The following is a 17,413-nucleotide window of genomic DNA, read 5'->3' as shown; positions in this document are numbered from 1 at the left end:
AGTCGATTTGGAATCATCGATTTAAAACCAACCGGCGGCCATGATTTTGAAGTCAAAATTGAATCTGAAGATGCCGGCAACAGCTAACGACTGCGCATTTAGTAGCGGGCCCTCAGAGGCAACCAGGCATACACCTCTGAAATGTATTAAAAGTTGCTGGTTTTACATAGTGTATTGAACACCCACTTTTTGTATTATAAAATAGATTTATTCATAATAATTTAATAACTAAAATAACAGGTCGTAGAGTAAAAGTATCTTTTGCTTTACCAATAATGTTAATACAAATATATACAAAACAGCTCAACAATAAACAACTGACAATTTACAATGTTTGGCAGCGCTTCTTTCACTACATTAAAAACTACCCCTAACACTTGCGAGTAAACCTTAAAATTTAATTATTTTAGTAAACATACAATTTTGATTAATCCTCGACAAAGATATGTGTATAAAACTCAACAATTCCTTCTGCTATCACGACCAGCGCTCCCCTCAGGCACATACTCAACAACAGACACTTTCAACTATATACAACAAGATCACAATGATTATCAAGCATATCACATCTCACTTTCGATATAGGACGGTGCGAAATTCTAATCTGAGTCCGCTACTGCTTCAGCCCATTTCTGGCCTGATGTTTCACCTCCAGCAACTGTGGGTGATTCTCCACGATGTTGAGCAAAATCCCCTCAATGTAAGCGCGCAACTGCCTGTTCACCTCTTGCTGCTCCTTCAAGGCCTTATGCACCTGTAAATTGACCGGATACATTCTTGGTTTAGGATCTCATCGGCGGCGAAATGCACTCACCTCATCCTGCGACATCACATCGAGTTCATGTGCCAAACTATTTTCCCCATTAGTGAGAATCCGTCCGGTTTCCAGACCAGCGTGCAATAAGCTCGCCTGCAATTCATCGTTGGCTTCCAGCAAGTGTGAGTTCTGTTCTCTCAGCTGAGACATTTCCTCGTGCAACTCCTCCAACCTCAAAGCTTCATGGTTTGTGGTGGGGAGAGCAGGAGTGCGGTGCTCCATTTTCAGTCTTTCAATCTCCTTGGACAGGTCCTCGAGCAGGTGCAACTGCTGCTCATGCTCCTTTATCAGTCTGAAACATGCACGATGAAATTCGCTGAAACATACCGAATAAAAAATTAGAGTGACCTACCTATTTTCTCTGTCCTTCACGGTTTTGGCCTCATCTCGGGCCTCGTTGAGCTCGCAATTAAGATCCTGATTTTGAACAGTGAGATCTTCTCTTAGCTTCTCCATTTTCTCTAATTTGAGGCGCTGCCTGCCTACCTCCTCCTTCAGCTTCTCGCATTCACCCTCAGAGTTGTGCAATCTTATCGAGGCATTTTCCAATTGCAGCTGCTTCTCTCGCTCGACTCTGTGGATCAGCTCTTTCGACCTGCGCTGCTCCTCCTTCAATTCAATTTGAACCACAAAAATGAAGTTTCCACGATTTAAGAAGATTCATATAATATACAGGTGGTTTACGTAAAAAAGGGATCAGATGAAAATACTGACCTGGACCTTTTCGTCGCACCTCAATTCGGTATCCCTGAGCTGTTCTTCCAGCATCAAAACCCGAGCCTGAAGGGCCGCATTCTCCGCTTTTACCCTTGTATAACGTTCGTCGTTCTGATGGGCGGAATCCTGCAAGACCCCCACCTGCTGCTGCAGGACCTGGAACTGTTTAAAGGTTCTACATGAGCTGCGATTTTATCAAGGAGGAAACCTACGCTATTCTCGTCATCTGCAATTGCAGTGAAGTAGTTTTTTAGGCCGTTCGAGTGATAGATTTGGTTATTTTCATCGAGATTATCTTCTGAGCGAAAAGAAGGCCTCAAGAACTGAAACTGACCCTCCCACATGTCAAAGTGCATTTCTGTTTCCGCGTCGTCGCCGATTAATTGGGGCTCTCGCTCCATTTTGTCCGCACGTATCACACAGGATTCAAGATATCAATGGAACGCGAACTTCATACTTAAAACACCATTTCCTGCCTTATATCGACACTCAATCGCGCATTCAATTACATTCACCGCACACGGCACCGAACCCACACTGTAAAATCCCAATTTCTCTGGCCCCAAAATAGAGTTTAACTCATTGAGGCGAGTTGAGTATGGCACAGTTCCATCACTACTACCAGATCTGAAAAACAAACACGGGAGGGCGTGATACGTCAAATAAACTGAAAATTATCTCGGATATGTGCGACCGCCTTGAATTAATTGATAAGTCGCGCGGCTCAGATCGGGAGAACTCGGGGGCCGGTTACATGTAACGCTGCTGATGTAATGAATTAATTATTAATTAATTAGCGAAGTTATTGTTAATTGGAGGATGGATAGTCTGCACAAAAGCGCGCTATTCGGGCTTTGCTCCTTGAACTTTAAGCGTGTTTAACGCGACCGATTGTCAACACGCCATGTCTGAATAATTACACTCGTAAAGCTCTTACTTTGTGGTGGAGATCGTGGACGTCCTCTTCTAGAGAGGCGTCTGAGTACATGTCATCAGTTGTGTCGCAGGTGCTGCTTCTGCCCGACGAATTAAAACTGGAGCTCCTATACAGCTGGCTGTGAAATGCGTGGAATATAGTTTAGGAAGCCGACTCTAAATCTGCAATGTGCACTTACCTCGCCAGGGCATTTGACCCTAAGTTTTGCGCCCGCCTTGCATTGCTGAAAATAAAACAGTCATGAAATACGCGCGAACTACGTAGAGAGCCGCATGAAAGCAAGGTTCATATTATAGCCCGTAGGCCTTAGCCCATTTTCTCTATTAATCCAAAAAAGTCTCAATATATTCAATACTCGTTCTAACTGTTAATAATCCCAGAGGTGTATGACTGGTTGCATATGACGATTCACTGGCAAGCGCGCAATCGTTAGTTCTAACCGCCATTTTTTGATTCAATTTTGCCTTCAAAATCACGGCCACTGGTCGATTTTAGATCGATAGTCCCAAATCGACTGAAAATTGCAGGTAAACTGGCAATTTTGCGAATAATTCGTAATTCCGGAGGAAAGCTGATGTTTCTTTAAAGTGCCCTGACGCAAGGTGAATCCAAAAAATCGAACTTGTTCCATGCTTTGAGTTCCAACTTTAGCACGCCAACGCCGATAGCGAGCCAAATGCCATTGAAATCGGAGTAAATGAAATTTTAATATAATTTTTCAGTCGCAATTAACATGAGGATGACGCGCGCTCGTCGTTTTTCGAGGGTGAAAAGTCGAATTTCACTTTTGTTCGCCAAGGGAGGAAAACACATTGCCAACAACCGCCATTTTTGAGGTTGCGCGTCTACTGACAGATGGTGGAAAGTTTGTTTTCGGGATTGAAGAAGTGAGGTCATCATTAGATTCGGTTTTGTTATTGTTATGGCCGCCGGGTGACATTAATCGAATTTTGCGAAAGAACGCCCGAGTTTCGTGTTTTTTTAAGCGTCGTTTCGAAGGTGAGCGACTTCCGAAACCAGAATCCATCGATTTCGACTAACAAGCAATTTCCCGGCTTAAATTTCAGCCTAAAAAGCGAATTTTTTTGAGGTGAACAATCTCGCATTTTCCTGCTGTTTCAGCCCCAAACGAGGCTTTCAGGGCTTTCAGAAAACATTCTAAATCGACTTGAAGCTGAAAACTGATAACTTCATGAATAATCTATGATCCTCGGGGAAAATATGATATTTTTTCAAAGTGACCCCGACCTGACCCGATCATACGCCTCTGCTCGTCTACTTTATTTATAGGGCTGAAAAGTGTGACAGAAGTGGCTATGTAATCATACTTACTGTCTAAAAGATCCCCATCGTCTATTTGGTAGTGAATCGGGATTGCTGAAAAATTATGAGTTAGGTATTATTTACGCACAAATTCAACGCTGATTTACACATAAGATCAGCGTTCTTTTTACTAGAGAACTTCATGCAAAATTTACTTTAGAAAAAGAGACCCTAGACGCCAGGAGACCACGCCGGGCAGACTGAAAACGACGAGGACGTGCGTGAGAGACGTGGAGCTGCTTGGAACAATTTTATTTATGTGTTTTTTTAGGTATATAATATACATAAAAGGCCTGCGGCCGCCTTTTGGAAGGACGTTTGCTGCAGGAATTGCTTCGAATGAAAGAACAAAAAAGCTAGTACTAGAGAAATAATTGTGAACTAATTGCCCATTGACCAATGGTTCACATGGCATTCTCAAGGATTGGGAACTTGTATAATCTCCCCGATGAATTGCGAATGAAGGCCGAGTAGTGCGAATCCACATCGAAAAATTAGGGATAATTAATTAAGAAATTGAATAAACCCGGCCTAACTCGTCCATTTTTCCCCCCGCTAAGAACTGGCTCTCTGCACAAGCCTTAGCATACCACATTATGACCCATTTTCATCCAATAATCAGTCAATTCAAGCAACTTCGAACAGGCACTTTATTCACCGCATAACGGCCCCATAATTTCCAATAAAACACCGATTGTACTTACTTCGGGGTTGTTCTCCGCAGACTGCTCCTTAGCCAGGCGCCCCTGTTCAGATTCTGCGGGCTCCTGTTGCTCCTGAAAGCCCCATAGAATTTACTAAAGCGGGCACTTTTTAATTAACCAAAGCTCGTATACAACTCGCGTTCCAACTTTATCATTATCACAGTCCGTGAAACGAACTTAAAGTAGAGAACACTTAAACGTTTATTATTGTATAACACCATCAAGGTGAATCGCTTATGCAGCTGCTCGTTTTTTCTAGTTTCACCTTGAGTCCTTCCTCCATCACTCACGAGCAACTTACCCTTCAAAACTGCCCCCGTTCACCTCGACCCCTTCTGGTTTGGGCTCTCCTGCCCCTTCGCCGTTCCACTCGAAGTTATCCCCGTCTGAAAGACTTGAGCACTGACTCCTTTGCTCTCCGTTGCTGTGGTTGCTGCTGGATCCGTTACTGGAAGCGGGAGTGAGCACAAAATGCGCCTTCGGAACTTCGGCGGGTACTGATGCGGTGTGTATGGGTGACATCATACTATGAGCTGTCCGTTCTGAAATAATGACGAGTGTGGAAATCTATGTTAATGCATGTGAATTTTGCGTTGTTTGGGTGGTGGGCGGTTAATAGATTTGGTTTTGGTTGCGTGTCGGAGCGCAGTGGCGCAGATTTGGTTCGTTTCTTTTGTTTGAGAGAGGACAGGTGCGGAATAACCAGCAGTTTTATGACCATTTTTGATGTGCGAAGCACGTTCTAGTGCAGTTATCAAATCAGTCAGAATTTATTGCTTCAGCTGCAGCTTCACTATGTCACCTCAACTGCACAGGATGAATTCTCCTTGTATCTGTTGTTAGGCAAATGTTTAATAGGAAATTGCAAATTATCTAATCGTCGCTCTTTATTTGCGGTTTACCACCCAGTGTGAGTTCTCTTCAATGATCCCCCATTATCGGCCGTAGCCAGGTTGGGAGTCCCCAAAGGAGAAAATCCTGCTGTTGAGCACACACCATAAATTGGACTCGACCCCAGACTTGACCTCGCAATGGAAAATTTAATCAATAAAACGAGCAATTAAGGTTATCAGGATTTTCAGCCCCTTAGGAGTTGCTCCGGCTTGTTTAAACCGCGTGCCCAATGCGCCCATTTTTGTTACAAGTGGGGCCTATTCGTTGCCGAGGGGTGGAACTGCATTCTTTCCTAGACGCGGATATATGATAACCATGGAGACGCCACTGATGGAAAATATTAAATATACACGTAAATTGTTCGTCAAACAATGAGAACAAGGCGATTTTTGGGCATAGCGTTGTTCAACAAAGGTGCAGGACTTCAGTATGAAATAATTATAGTTACACAACGACAATTAACCATTGTGTTGTTGCATTAGATGTTCTGATTTTGTGCCTTTAGAAACGATGCGATGAGACTTTCCCTTTATTGACCCCAGGCATTTTCTCAGATACCAGGGGAGGATGCTCCGAAATTCTTGTACATTCTGAGACTTCAGGCAATTTCCGTTTCCCACGGATTAATGAGAAAATATCCCTATATTGAAATGCACAGACCATGCATAGAAGACCTACAACACACATTCTTAAGCTGGTTCTTAAGCCGAGGCAGGTAGTAGGCTTCGCTGACTCATATGTGCTGGAATTGAGAAGCCGTTTCGGCCCTGTTGCCACGTGATTGATCTAGCTGGTAAAGGACGTTTTTCGGCGTTTTTGATGGATAAAAATTGAACCAATAAAAAATCTTAAGGTTTGTTATTGTTGTTCATTTCTGGGCTATTGTGATGGCCATCAGTGATCGAGTGGCGCTTTTTAAATGTCTGAGATTTAAGTCCCAAGCGTGAAGCGCGGCAACGCCGCAGGGCTCCATCGGAGAAACAAGGAATCCTCGGTGGTACCGCTTGGTACCAAGCAACCATCACGGTAAAATAAATACATACTTTTACTTTTTGGTGGGTACTCTCGCGCGGCCGCGAAAGGTTAAATAGAACCGTTTTGAATTATAGCGTTTTGTAAATAAACGCCTGAATAACTTCTGCAATTTTGTTGGTACCAGAAGTTTCACTCGGTTTTTGCCTCTTTTCGCTGCCACTGTTACGCCTATACAAACCGAAAATGTCTTATTAATTAAGCAAAAAAAAGTCGATGCTCGTGCAAAGACGAAAACGTACCACCGTTGAGGAGATCTAAATTGGCCACTTGACACACTTCGCGCACCAAATATTGATCAATGCGTTAATTATGCTTAATAATCGCTAATCGAAATATTTTCATTGGAAAAGGCAACTTTCCAAGCAGACACGTTTCTCTATTGTTATGATATGTTAATCCGTGTTATGTGCGTGCCTACAAGCAACAAAATCTTCGTTTGCCACATGGGGTTATTAAGTTATTCCCCGACTTTACTTAAATAGAATTTAAATTTCAACGCAACAGGAAGTTTTCAGTCTCGTTCACCATTTTGTCTAAAAACCAAAATTTCGGTTCACGCTCAAGGGTGCATCAGGCCAGTTCGCACACGCTTATTCCCAAGCAACCTTTTTCCTTAATTTAACAAACGAAAAGGACGTGCGTGCCTAAGACTTCAATTAAAAATCCTTCACCATCGCATTACTGCATTAGACCTAACTGCCGATCTGACGCTTCCGCTCGCAAAGACTGGCTTCCTCAGGACTCATTTGCAGCCTCAGAGAGCCAGCATTGAACGAGGTGACTGCTTATTGAGGTTCTCACCTCCTTTAAGCCCTAATTGCCATAAACAATGGACTATCGCTAATTTAACTCACCTGAACTAACCTGTGACGTTCTTAATCACTCCGGAAGCAGATTTACCTGCTCAAGGCAGCTAGATTTAACCTGAACGAAGCATTCCGAAGTCGCGCGATTGAAACTGACCTGCTGCACATCTACCTCTCACTCACAGGGTGCACCCACAATACCTTACGAAGAAAAAATAACCTGTTCGTTACGAATTGTTACGTTTCTTCCGGTAACATCAGACCGGAGCTACGGAGAGGACTGAGGCCGAGGCGCCGCACTAAAATACACTTTGTGGCGTGCTTTCAAGGAGCTTGCGCACCAAGAGACGTATTTACCTTTTACCTGTCGCTAAATATCTAAAGCGCGTTGTAAAACGATCATTTGAGTAAATTGAGTTATACAATGACGGAATGGAGATTAATGGCTTTTCTTTTTCGGAATCGAGTGGCAATATCTAGATTAGGGACGTCTAGGATGATAACCTCGAGCTGTGCACCTTAAATTTCCGTTATATACCAAAAACGTGTACTTGCACTGAAATACCGCTGATTGTCAACTTCTTAAGCAATGGCATTCCTGCGTCTCTTAAAGGGCAATCACCTCAAATTACTTTAAACTAAATAATATAATATTAAAATTAGCAAAGGCATCAAGAACGAATTCAATAAACGTCGCTTTTGGCCGCTCGCACGCGTGTTTACATTCCTGTCAAGAATTATTGACGTCAGTTTCGAAAAACAAAAGCTGAACGCGCTGTTGCCATTTCACCGATTTGCATGGTTCAGCATTTTAAGTTCCTAGAGAAAATTTCTCGCTAAATTCGAACTTTGTCATGACAACGTGATTAGCAAATTCGATATGTCCTTTTGACCGTTAGCAAATGTCCGCTTCAAATTTTCCACCCTAAAAACAAATGCCATGCGCGGCGTTGTCGCACCTCCTTAACTCCTACAGGTGGGCAAGAGAAAAGAAACACATTCTTATGGTACCACTTTAATTATTACATAACTGATATTTGCTGTGGTAAGTATCAACACTATAAATAATATATCAAGATTAATAATAAGTAAATGGTTACGGAAATAATACAATATCGTCAAGGGTTTGGTAATTATAGATCAACATAAACAAAAAAATCCGCGCTTAAAAAAAGGTGCGATGTGCGAGGGAAGTTCATTGTCAAAATAACTTTCAAAAAGCGCTTAATCTCGCCGTTTCGAATATCAATTGTCGGTTTTACCAAATCTCGCCTACTTTATACCTTCTCTTAATTTAACATTGATTCAATGCCCAATACTTTTTCCTCGAAAAAGGTCTGAAATTAATCCGTAAATAATAAAGACGTTTCTTTTCCTACAGGGTGTCCGCTGTACGAGCTCCACCATTGGACTATCAACTACCTTAAGAGGCACGAGGTCAGTTAAATTATGGGGAAGGTTGGGCGATTTGAGGTTTAGTAGGTACGTTTTCACAATCGGCAGTGTTGCCAAAGCTTTTTTAAATACGTAAAAAACTGAAACTTTTTTTCCTATTTTGCGTATAAATCGGACGCATTCTTAAATACCTTTTTGGAATACTTTCTAACTTCGTCATCGTGAGGCTCATAAGAACGAGCTTCCTGTACATTCACTGTAACGTTATGTATAAACACATAAGAAATTCCACTTTTATATACATTTAAAATAGCTTGCCAATCAGGCCTAAAGTGACATTTTAATTTCCACTTTCAACTTTAAAGTCAATATAATAGACAAATAATAAAATTATTTAACACTTACAATACATAAATCGTATGATTTCTTCAACATCAATACATTCTCAAAAGTCAATAAATAAAACAAATCAAAAATCACTAACGGAATGGTTCTTTCTTAAATCATAAGTGGACGCCAGGTAATTTGAAGCCCAAATTCTTTGGCAACCATTGAATTCGCGAATAACAAAATTCCCTGAAACCTCGTCCAGCGTCCAAAATAATATCAACGAAGCAGAATTACAGAGCTAGTAAATTTTCCTCTTTCTTTTTTGTGTCTTTTTTTAACGTGCTGGGATTGGTCGAGCCAGTGGTAGCGGACACGGTGGGCAGATTCTCGGCTGCCGCTGCCCTTTCCTCTAAAAACCTCTCGAAGTCGCTTGAAGTCACGGACTCTTCAACCCCACCCTGAAGTTTACATTTAATTCAAAATACGGTGTGGTGATCATACAATCAAACACCAAATTAAAATAGCTTTAAAGCCGCATTTATACTTACCGTTTTGCCCAACCAGTTGGCCATTTCGTTGAGCTCCCGGTCTTCGTCGGTCTAAAGCGTTCGACACATAGAAAATACACAGAAAGCTCTTTGAGGCACATTAAGAAAAAGAAAGTTTTTCAAGCGCTTACACATGAATTTGAAAGTGACAGTACATAAATAAAACACTTACCACCTGATGGGAGGCCCCCTGAGTAACCGAACTTAAACCCCCAGAGATCTGGTTAGGGTTCAAGTTGTCTTTGTATGTGCTGCCCCTAGAGTATCACAAGAAAATTATTTTACCGTCATAATATGGAAACAATTCAGTACCTAGATTTGGTGCCCTCATAAGTGGCGTTGCGGGACTGAGCAAACATATCAAACTCATCAGTCCCCTTCTTTGGACTCATTTTCACATCCCCTAAACCCAATTGATTCATTGTGTCTGCTATTTCATCATCATCTAAATCTATGAGACTGTCCTCATTGGTTAATGGAGGCTTTGATGGGGGAATGGCCTTATTGATTACCTCGGAAGCACTGGGGCCTTGGGAAGTCCTGTTTTTCTCCCACCTGCCATACCTGAAACACCCTGCAATTATTACCAACTCATAAAACCTCAAAGGACGATCAGACGTCTAACGTTTTTTGCTGTACATGCTCAAGATATCTTAAGGCATTTTGAGGTACTTTCTAAGCAAGTCCCGCGACACATGTATTTTAGGGTATAAAAATTAATTAGCAATGTCTACCCTTAGACTTCAAAAATCTCTACCTTAAAAACAAATTATTCATATCGTCGTTAATCCTCAGCAGCTCCTCAGTCAAAGTGTCATTGGTAATCTTTGATATGAGCTCCATAAGCCGTTGCTGCATGCTCTGACAAACAGTGCACAGCTCGTGCAACAGCTCCAGTTCATCCCGTTCTTCATGACCTGGTTTAACCTCACTAAGCATTTCACCAAGAACATTCATGTTACTCTGCACTACATCTAATTCGGACTGCAATTTGGCCCGTTGCTCAGGGGTTAGTACGCCCCCAGTGGGAGATTCTATAGGCGGAATTGGGCTGGTGGAAGGTGAAGGAGCTGATACAGGCCGAGGGGGTGCTTCCACACTCTGTAGAGATTTAGATAAGAATCCACTTATTGTGAGAGTTATAACTACCCTTCGAGGTGTATGTATCGGAGCTAAAGTATCGAGGTCTGTGGCTGGAAATTCAATGCCTTTTGCCAATAAATCTTTGTAGACTACATTAACCCCAAGTAAGTCTTGGTCAGCTTGAAAGGCACTAGCCCAACATTGGATCAAACTAAGGACTTTTTCTTGGACTGCAGTTGGGGGGTCATTTTTGGGGCTTAAAAGTTTCACCTGGATATTTCAAGTTCAGGATTAGTAGCACCAAGAAGAATCTCTCAACTACCACTTACCAGTTCATTAACAAAATCTTTGCTGCAAACCAAGATATGAAGCCTTTTGCTGCAATTCTTTACACATGTCTCTAAGATGGTTAGAGAGTACATGACCACTGTATAGTTTTTACCAGCATTCTGGGTTAACCTTTTTTTGATTGCCCGAATTGCATCTTTGGGGCCCTCCTCTGTTTCGTTGATTATGTCACATATCTCCATGTTCAAGGCCCAATTCTCTGAGGCCAGGCTGCCATCTGTCGCTTGTTCTATGAGAGATATTTGTTTTACGTGATTTTTCACCAAGGCAATAGACCATGGTTAAGGTACTAATTAGAGCATGGTGTGCATAATCAGCATGACTAATGCTTGAATTTAATGGTAAATATTGCTGAATTTAAGTGCAATAAAGACACAAATTTATCAAAATTCTGTGTTTGACCTCAGTTCTGCTGTTCTAACACATAACTTAATGATTTGTTTTTTTAATCCAAGGTGTAAATGTTTATCAAAATGGTCATAAATTTGAGCTAGATAAGAAGTACTCTGTACTTCAATATCTGAGTCATAGCAATGTTTAAATTACTAGAAACAATTCTAAACATTATTTAAACATGATAACTATGATATGTGAGCACATCAAGGAATAAGCTATGTTAGTTTATGGAAAATTATTTCTGGAATGTACTTACTGCTGCTTGCATTCTTTAATAATTATCGGCCCATTAGCAAATCACAACAAAGGCATAAAATTTACAACAAAAACAAATAAAATTAGGCAGGGAAAGGAATCTCAAACATTTAGGTAGGTGTTAACAGGATGGTTTGGGGCCTATACGTAAATAAATAAATAAATAGCACGTATTGTGGTCGGCGCCTTACCGATCTTATTGCCCACAGGAGTGGAAAATGGATTTCCGATAAGTGCGTTCTGGATAAACGACATAATTATTAAAAAACTGCGACTCCTTCTCACTAAAAACGCAAATAAACTTTTCTTGTGGAAACAAATACGTTTGACTTTGACAACTGTTGTCAACGGCTACCATCTTTAATGGGCAGCGAATGAAGATACTCCTGTTGGTCATGTGTGAATGTGTGGGCGGCATGGTTGACGCACCCCCAGATTTGTCTTTAAATTCAAGGAAATTATTTTTAATACCGCTATTGTGTTTGATAGATTAAGATTTTCATTTCCATAATTCAGTCACTTTAACTCGCAAAACACTCAGTTGCTCAACACGTAGAACTCTGTCACTTTTTAAATCGCTCTTTCGACTATTAAATTACTGAAAAATTAATTCTTCCTCTTATCATTGGCAACATCACAAAACCTAACTCTTTCCACCTAAACAATACATCTAACCTCATTCTTAGAGTCATTTAAAAATTTTATTTAAAAGATGATCACGTACGAATTGATGTTGATGCTCCGTGTAATGCCAAAGGTAAGACTCTCCAAAGCACAAAACTAATACCAATACATGACATGGAATTTAGCCTGAATGCAAGCAAGTCCTTCGAAGAATTGCAGATCACATATTCCATAAAGGGGGCTTTATAAGGAAATTGGATAATATGGGAACCAGAGACATGCCTCATAAAGTCAGCTCGCATGGGATTGTTTACAAACAAGCAAGGTTTAGAGCCACTAATATGTTCTCTAATAAATAAGACAAATAATTAATTCATTTCAGTTATTTTTTATATGAATTTAATATACCTCCAAGCAGCGTGGATTATCTGTTGGACGAATATAAGCGAGACGTGGATATAATAAGGCCTAACATATTTAAAAAGAAGAAGCTAGAGCAATTTGAGTGCACTCTGCATGAAGAATGTTTGCCCCCTCCCTATAGAAAAGATGTCCTAGATTTAATGGCAGACTCAAAAAAGCATGAGAAGCCGAAATTCAAGTACAATTCTGGCCTGGATTATTATCCATTTCAAAAGTAGTGTTTTGTTGGATATAGACTGTAGGAATTAGTTTTTTTATTAATAAAATGTGATATTGCTATTACTATGATAGACAAACAATACCTTAACAACTAGCACTCTAAGGCCATCAAAAACATTCTTTTATTACAATAATTAAGTCCTTACAAAACAGGTGAAATCAATTATGCATTATTAAAATAGAACTAAAACCATGCTGGAAAAAGATAATGTACTAAACAAAAAAAAATCCGAAACACATTTCATGTCCTTCAATCACTTGCTATGAGCATTAAAATTACTTAGATTTGCTTGTCCTTACATTTAGATCAAGTAATCATATTTATAAATAATAACAAAAATGTCAGAATCACTTGACGCATCTGTCAAAGTAAATATTGCCCACATAGCCCCCTCTGATAGCTTTTTGCACATTTTGCTCAAACATTCTCCTATTGGTAGTCAACACCTCAGCAGCCTCTTTGTTCAGGGGGTCCTCAGCATTTGGTTCCAGAAACAGGTATTGCAAACCATAAACAATACTGTTGATAGTCAAAACAGGTTTCCAGTCCTCACGCAAAATATTCAGGCACACATTCCCTTGCTGGTCAATGTTTGGGTGGTAAACCTGAGTCTCACATTTAACTTTCGGTGGCTCGTGAGGGTAATTGGGCCCTACTTTAAAACTAAACACAAACCTACCTCCCTTGTAAAATCCCTGAAAAACGCTTATAAGCCCAATTTAACACAGCAGTGAAACACTTACCTCATCAGGGCAGATTACAAGTTTGAAGTTCAGCAAATCATCAGGATCTGGGAATTCTGTGTTGCAAGTTTTTGGCAAGTTCAACTCGTTTATATCTAGAATTGCGGGTTTATTAGGGGTGTTTCAATGGGATATGGAGGATAAGGGACACCTTTGGTTATCCTCAACTGGGCTGCAGAAGCCTTTTTCTGGTTGCCGCCGCGCTGCGCCGCCTCGCCATCCTTCTTCTGCTGCTTCAAGGAAAACAGTTTAATCATTATTTAGTGAATAAAGGTGCGTACGGGGCTAAAAATCCGAGGTTTTCATGAAGAAAAACGGGAAAATATACGAAATGAAAGTTTATTTTTGCAATTTCTTGTAAATGACGGACGTGCAGATGTGTTTGACAGTTTGTCAAAGTTGATGGCAAGGACGCCTGCAGATCATTAAAGAGTGTTGTTAACTGTTGGTCCCAGGCGAATAAAAAGTGACGGATATACTCTAGATTAGTGCCAATCCTAATGTTTCTTTGTTTTTCATAGTCTTGTCCTAAAAAATCACTGTTTGTTTATAATGTTTTCCCACTAATTTTAATTTAATATTGCCCTCCTTACAAAGCCCCATGAACAATGGCCTTCACGACGAAATTGCTGAGGTCAAGCTCAATCTCCTCTCATAGAAACTACTCCAAGACACCCACTCCGAAATTTAAGAAAGGCTCAAACTGGAAGTCTGTGGTGGGCCTCGAAGTACATGCCCAAATCAGCTCTACCAGTAAACTTTTCTCCGCTTCTTCTACCAAATTTTCCAACCCACTCAACACCAATGTTAGCCTATTTGATGCTGCAACCCCTGGAACTTTGCCTGTACTCAACAAACGTTGCGTCGAAGCCGGAGTTCTGACGGCCCTTTCTTTGAATTGCAAAGTAAACCCCGTTTCATATTTTGATAGAAAACATTACTTTTATGCAGACATGCCTGCAGGCTATCAAATAACCCAGCAGAGAGTCCCCCTGGCTTCACAGGGAATGCTAGATTTTCACGTTTTTACTCCAGGGGTGCATGAAAGTCCTTATAAAACCAGTGCCCGAATTAAGCAGCTGCAATTGGAGCAGGACAGTGGCAAGAGTTTGCATGATTCAGATAGGAGCTTGGTAGATTTGAATAGAGCCGGAGTGCCCTTAATGGAAGTGGTATTTGAGCCAGATTTGGTTGATGGAGAGGAGGCTGCAGCTCTCATTAAAGAATTGATGAGTATTTTGGAAAGAATTGAAACATGCTCTTGTAAAATGGAAGGTATATAATTGCTTACTTCATCAGTCACATTTTCAACTTTATGATTTTCAGACAAATAATTATATACTTTCATAGCTCCCCACAGTTGAGTTTTGTGAATTTCACTATTACAATTTTGACATGTTTTTGGCACTGATGAAATTGCCACATTTAAGCTGAATTCACATTAAAAATTTCAGAGGGTGCTCTGCGAGTGGATGCTAATGTGTCAGTTCACAAAAATGGGGAACCTTTAGGGATTAGGACAGAGATAAAAAATATTGGATCAGTAAGAGGGGTGGCTGCTGCTGTCAAATATGAAATTGAGCGTCAGATAAAGACTAAGAAGGAGGGTGGGGTAATTGTTAATGAGACAAGAGCTTGGAATCCTGAGAAGAAAATTACAGTAGCCATGAGGGATAAAGAGGTTCAGCAGGTATAGAAACTTTAATCCCTTGGACAGAGTTAGAATTGGTGTGAAGTCTTGAAAAGGATTATAGGTACATGCCAGAACCAAATTTGCCCCCTTTGCTTGTTGCTATGGGGCCTGTTAGTGGTGGCAAGGTAAATGCTGATGAGATTAAGTCTAGAATGCCGGAACTCCCTGAACAAACTAGGACTCGATTAAGGGAAGATTTTGGGCTTAATATGAACCACAGCATTATATTAGTTGTAAGATCACATAAATAGGCATGTGGAGCTAAAAAATTTATCACTTCTATTATAGAATGAGTTTTGTCTCTTGAAACTCTTCGAAGGAGCATTAAGTGGACGCAGCATTAGCCCAAGTAAATTAGCCAATTTCCTTATTAATGAGCTTAATCAAGTATTGAATGAGAAGAATAAAGAAATGAGGGATTTGTAGGTTTACCAGCAGCAAAAAAATGATTGTACAAAACTAAAAGTTTCTCATTGCTAGGAGACTTAATGCAAGTCACATAGGGGAAATTATGGAACTTCTGGATAAAGGAACTATAAATAGAAGCATTGCCACATCAATTTTAGTTGAATTAATTGAAGGAAACACTGAAAACCCAACAAAAGTAGCTTTTTGTGATGCTCCAAGTAACATATTAAACAAAGCTCTTTTAGATAATGCAAGATAACAATTGGCAACAAATAACAGACGAACAGGAATTGAGAGATATTTGCATTGCAGTTCTGGCTGAAAACGAAAAGGGAGTTCAGCAGTATTTGAACGGTAAATCCAAGGTATTTAAGGCATTCCTCGGGGCCGTATTTAAGAAATCAGAAACTAAAGCTGATATGAAGAAGTGCAATAATATTTTAAAGGATCTATTAGCGCAGCGCCAGAAAAAATAAGTCTTATTTTATTAAAAGAATATTTACAGTAAATACACGTTTCTGTTTAATCCTCTCCTGAATTAGATTCACTGTCTGAATATGCTCCCAGCAAAGATAAACCATTTGCAGTATTACTGCTACCCCTGCTGGAAGAGGAAGATGATGCATGTTGCTCTTTATTTGATTCGCCTTCATGATGTTTAGGCTTAACTAGTCCTATCAAAGACTTCCCAACTGCAATCTTTGGTTTTTTATTACTGTTAACCATCCAGCTGCTGGTAGTTACTTTAGTACTCCCATAATTTTCATTAGTCTTTTTTGAAGCTTCCGCACTGGAGCTGATTTCCTCCACAACAACTTCCTCTTCAACAACAATTTTCCTCTTATAAGGGTTGTTGAATTTAACTGATTTAACATATTCTTCGTCCAATTGTTTAAGCCTCTCCTCCTTCTCTTGTTGTGTTAAATTTGGGTTATATGACACTAACATACTATCAAAGTCCACAACTTGCTGCCTTTTATTTAAATCCTTTAACTCTTCTAGAGATTCGAGAAGTTCAATTTCGTTTTTAGACTGTTTGGTCCGGTTCTCCAACAGTTTCATGGGATTATTAGCCTCTTCTTCCTTGGCTTCTTCTTCTTCTCTCAAGGCCTGTTCCTCTGCAAGCTTTAACGCCATAAAGTTCCTAGTAGCCCCAGCTTCTATCTCATAATCTGTGCTCCTTGGATCTGTTTTGAACGATATTTCTTGCAAGCATCTGGTGCATTTAATGTAGAACCGGTAGATACGGATTCCCAAGTAGTCTTCATTTTCAACATCTTCTTTACGGGCGTTGAATTTTTTGCCTTTGTAAATGTACTCTCCACAGGTGGCACATCTCATGTTAAAGGGGGCCATTAATCTGACTGTGTATTGCCGATTTTTAGGTAATTTCATTCGCGGGATTTTGGCTGGATCGAAATCCGGGGGATAATATTTATTTAACACTTTTCTTTCGGACATTTTGAAGCTTTAATTTAGTTAAAATTAGAGAGGAAAATTGAAAAATTAGCTTTTAGAGTTTGTTGTGTTATAAGGTTTATGAATTGAACGACAGATGGGGATAGTTTTTGTCCTCTTCTATTTCGTTTTCCACTATTCCACTATTTTCTATCCTTATTTGAATAATTGAATGTTATAAGGACAAGAATCAATGACGTCATCTCAATAATCTGATTTTGACATTTTACATAACCTAGCTTTTAGAGTAGTAAGA

General features: G+C 40.2%; 6 protein-coding genes across 8 annotated transcripts; 2 read left to right on the top strand and 4 right to left on the bottom strand.

The window, feature by feature from the left end:
• Positions 1-249: 249 nt before the first annotated feature.
• Positions 250-5,078, bottom strand: nuf (rab11 family-interacting protein nuf). The gene is made up of 9 exons (XM_066393724.1): positions 4,800-5,078; positions 4,499-4,591; positions 3,804-3,848; positions 2,650-2,694; positions 2,472-2,589; positions 1,532-1,696; positions 1,170-1,426; positions 815-1,109; positions 250-754 (listed from the first exon to the last, which is right to left on the bottom strand). The coding sequence occupies exons 1-9, from the start codon at positions 5,021-5,023 to the stop codon at positions 614-616; spliced, it is 1,383 nt and encodes a 460-aa protein (XP_066249821.1). The 5' UTR covers positions 5,024-5,078; the 3' UTR covers positions 250-613.
• A 3,154-nt stretch (positions 5,079-8,232) lies between these two features.
• On the bottom strand, positions 8,233-11,941 carry LOC136411486 (TOM1-like protein 2). Of its 3 annotated transcripts, XM_066394072.1 has the most exons (8): positions 11,780-11,937; positions 10,919-11,166; positions 10,656-10,859; positions 10,264-10,607; positions 9,819-10,070; positions 9,679-9,763; positions 9,507-9,557; positions 8,233-9,416 (listed from the first exon to the last, which is right to left on the bottom strand). In XM_066394072.1, the coding sequence occupies exons 1-8, from the start codon at positions 11,841-11,843 to the stop codon at positions 9,249-9,251; spliced, it is 1,416 nt and encodes a 471-aa protein (XP_066250169.1). In that variant the 5' UTR covers positions 11,844-11,937; the 3' UTR covers positions 8,233-9,248. The 3 variants fall into 3 exon arrangements, with proteins under 3 accessions (XP_066250169.1, XP_066250168.1, XP_066250170.1); XM_066394071.1 differs by having other exon boundaries at positions 10,264-10,859; positions 11,780-11,940; XM_066394073.1 differs by lacking the exon at positions 9,507-9,557 and having other exon boundaries at positions 10,264-10,859; positions 11,780-11,941.
• A 314-nt stretch (positions 11,942-12,255) lies between these two features.
• Positions 12,256-12,921, top strand: mRpS6 (mitochondrial ribosomal protein S6). The gene is made up of 3 exons (XM_066394284.1): positions 12,256-12,345; positions 12,398-12,537; positions 12,595-12,921. The coding sequence occupies exons 1-3, from the start codon at positions 12,301-12,303 to the stop codon at positions 12,851-12,853; spliced, it is 444 nt and encodes a 147-aa protein (XP_066250381.1). The 5' UTR covers positions 12,256-12,300; the 3' UTR covers positions 12,854-12,921.
• A 123-nt stretch (positions 12,922-13,044) lies between these two features.
• Positions 13,045-13,975, bottom strand: UbcE2M (NEDD8-conjugating enzyme UbcE2M). Its single transcript, XM_066394283.1, has 3 exons — positions 13,750-13,975; positions 13,599-13,693; positions 13,045-13,550 (listed from the first exon to the last, which is right to left on the bottom strand). Exons 1-3 carry the CDS (start codon positions 13,853-13,855, stop codon positions 13,203-13,205), a joined length of 549 nt encoding a protein of 182 aa, XP_066250380.1. The 5' UTR covers positions 13,856-13,975; the 3' UTR covers positions 13,045-13,202.
• Positions 13,976-14,183: 208 nt separating this feature from the next.
• On the top strand, positions 14,184-16,202 carry GatB (glutamyl-tRNA(Gln) amidotransferase subunit B, mitochondrial). The gene is made up of 6 exons (XM_066394069.1): positions 14,184-14,873; positions 15,053-15,288; positions 15,345-15,524; positions 15,580-15,713; positions 15,772-15,895; positions 15,945-16,202. The coding sequence occupies exons 1-6, from the start codon at positions 14,207-14,209 to the stop codon at positions 16,173-16,175; spliced, it is 1,572 nt and encodes a 523-aa protein (XP_066250166.1). The 5' UTR covers positions 14,184-14,206; the 3' UTR covers positions 16,176-16,202.
• On the bottom strand, positions 16,173-17,223 carry LOC136411485 (splicing factor YJU2). Its single transcript, XM_066394070.1, has one exon. The coding sequence runs from the start codon at positions 17,158-17,160 to the stop codon at positions 16,222-16,224; it is 939 nt and encodes a 312-aa protein (XP_066250167.1). The 5' UTR covers positions 17,161-17,223; the 3' UTR covers positions 16,173-16,221.
• Positions 17,224-17,413: the final 190 nt, after the last annotated feature.

Source organism: Euwallacea similis, chromosome 10 (assembly GCF_039881205.1).
Source record: "Euwallacea similis isolate ESF13 chromosome 10, ESF131.1, whole genome shotgun sequence".
In the NCBI taxonomy this organism is placed as follows: Eukaryota; Metazoa; Arthropoda; class Insecta; order Coleoptera; family Curculionidae; genus Euwallacea; species Euwallacea similis.
This window is presented reverse-complemented; position numbering and strand designations above follow the sequence as displayed.

Excerpts from the sequence above, each read along its gene's own strand:
- nuf (XM_066393724.1), bottom strand. The coding sequence starts at position 5,023 with ATGATGTCACCCATACACACCGCATCAGTACCCGCCGAAGTTCCGAAG. Across the intron at positions 3,849-4,498 it reads CTGCGGAGAACAACCCCGAA|CAATCCCGATTCACTACCAA; the intron begins GTAAGTACAATC and ends ATAATTTTTCAG. Across the intron at positions 1,427-1,531 it reads GGTGCGACGAAAAGGTCCAG|GAGGAGCAGCGCAGGTCGAA; the intron begins GTCAGTATTTTC and ends ATTGAATTGAAG.
- LOC136411486 (XM_066394071.1), bottom strand. The coding sequence starts at position 11,843 with ATGTCGTTTATCCAGAACGCACTTATCGGAAATCCATTTTCCACTCCT. Across the intron at positions 11,167-11,779 it reads TCCTGTGGGCAATAAGATCG|AACAAGCGACAGATGGCAGC; the intron begins GTAAGGCGCCGA and ends TATCTCTCATAG. Across the intron at positions 9,417-9,506 it reads CCAACTGGTTGGGCAAAACG|GGTGGGGTTGAAGAGTCCGT; the intron begins GTAAGTATAAAT and ends TGTAAACTTCAG.
- mRpS6 (XM_066394284.1), top strand. The coding sequence starts at position 12,301 with ATGATCACGTACGAATTGATGTTGATGCTCCGTGTAATGCCAAAG. Across the intron at positions 12,346-12,397 it reads TGCTCCGTGTAATGCCAAAG|CCTGAATGCAAGCAAGTCCT; the intron begins GTAAGACTCTCC and ends CATGGAATTTAG. Across the intron at positions 12,538-12,594 it reads ATTGTTTACAAACAAGCAAG|TTATTTTTTATATGAATTTA; the intron begins GTTTAGAGCCAC and ends AATTCATTTCAG.
- UbcE2M (XM_066394283.1), bottom strand. The coding sequence starts at position 13,855 with ATGATTAAACTGTTTTCCTTGAAGCAGCAGAAGAAGGATGGCGAGGCG. Across the intron at positions 13,694-13,749 it reads CCAGTTGAGGATAACCAAAG|ATATAAACGAGTTGAACTTG; the intron begins GTGTCCCTTATC and ends CCGCAATTCTAG. Across the intron at positions 13,551-13,598 it reads TTGTAATCTGCCCTGATGAG|GGATTTTACAAGGGAGGTAG; the intron begins GTAAGTGTTTCA and ends AGCGTTTTTCAG.
- GatB (XM_066394069.1), top strand. The coding sequence starts at position 14,207 with ATGGCCTTCACGACGAAATTGCTGAGGTCAAGCTCAATCTCCTCTCAT. Across the intron at positions 15,525-15,579 it reads ACCACAGCATTATATTAGTT|AATGAGTTTTGTCTCTTGAA; the intron begins GTAAGATCACAT and ends CTTCTATTATAG. Across the intron at positions 15,896-15,944 it reads ACACTGAAAACCCAACAAAA|ATAATGCAAGATAACAATTG; the intron begins GTAGCTTTTTGT and ends AAGCTCTTTTAG.
- LOC136411485 (XM_066394070.1), bottom strand. The coding sequence starts at position 17,160 with ATGTCCGAAAGAAAAGTGTTAAATAAATATTATCCCCCGGATTTCGAT.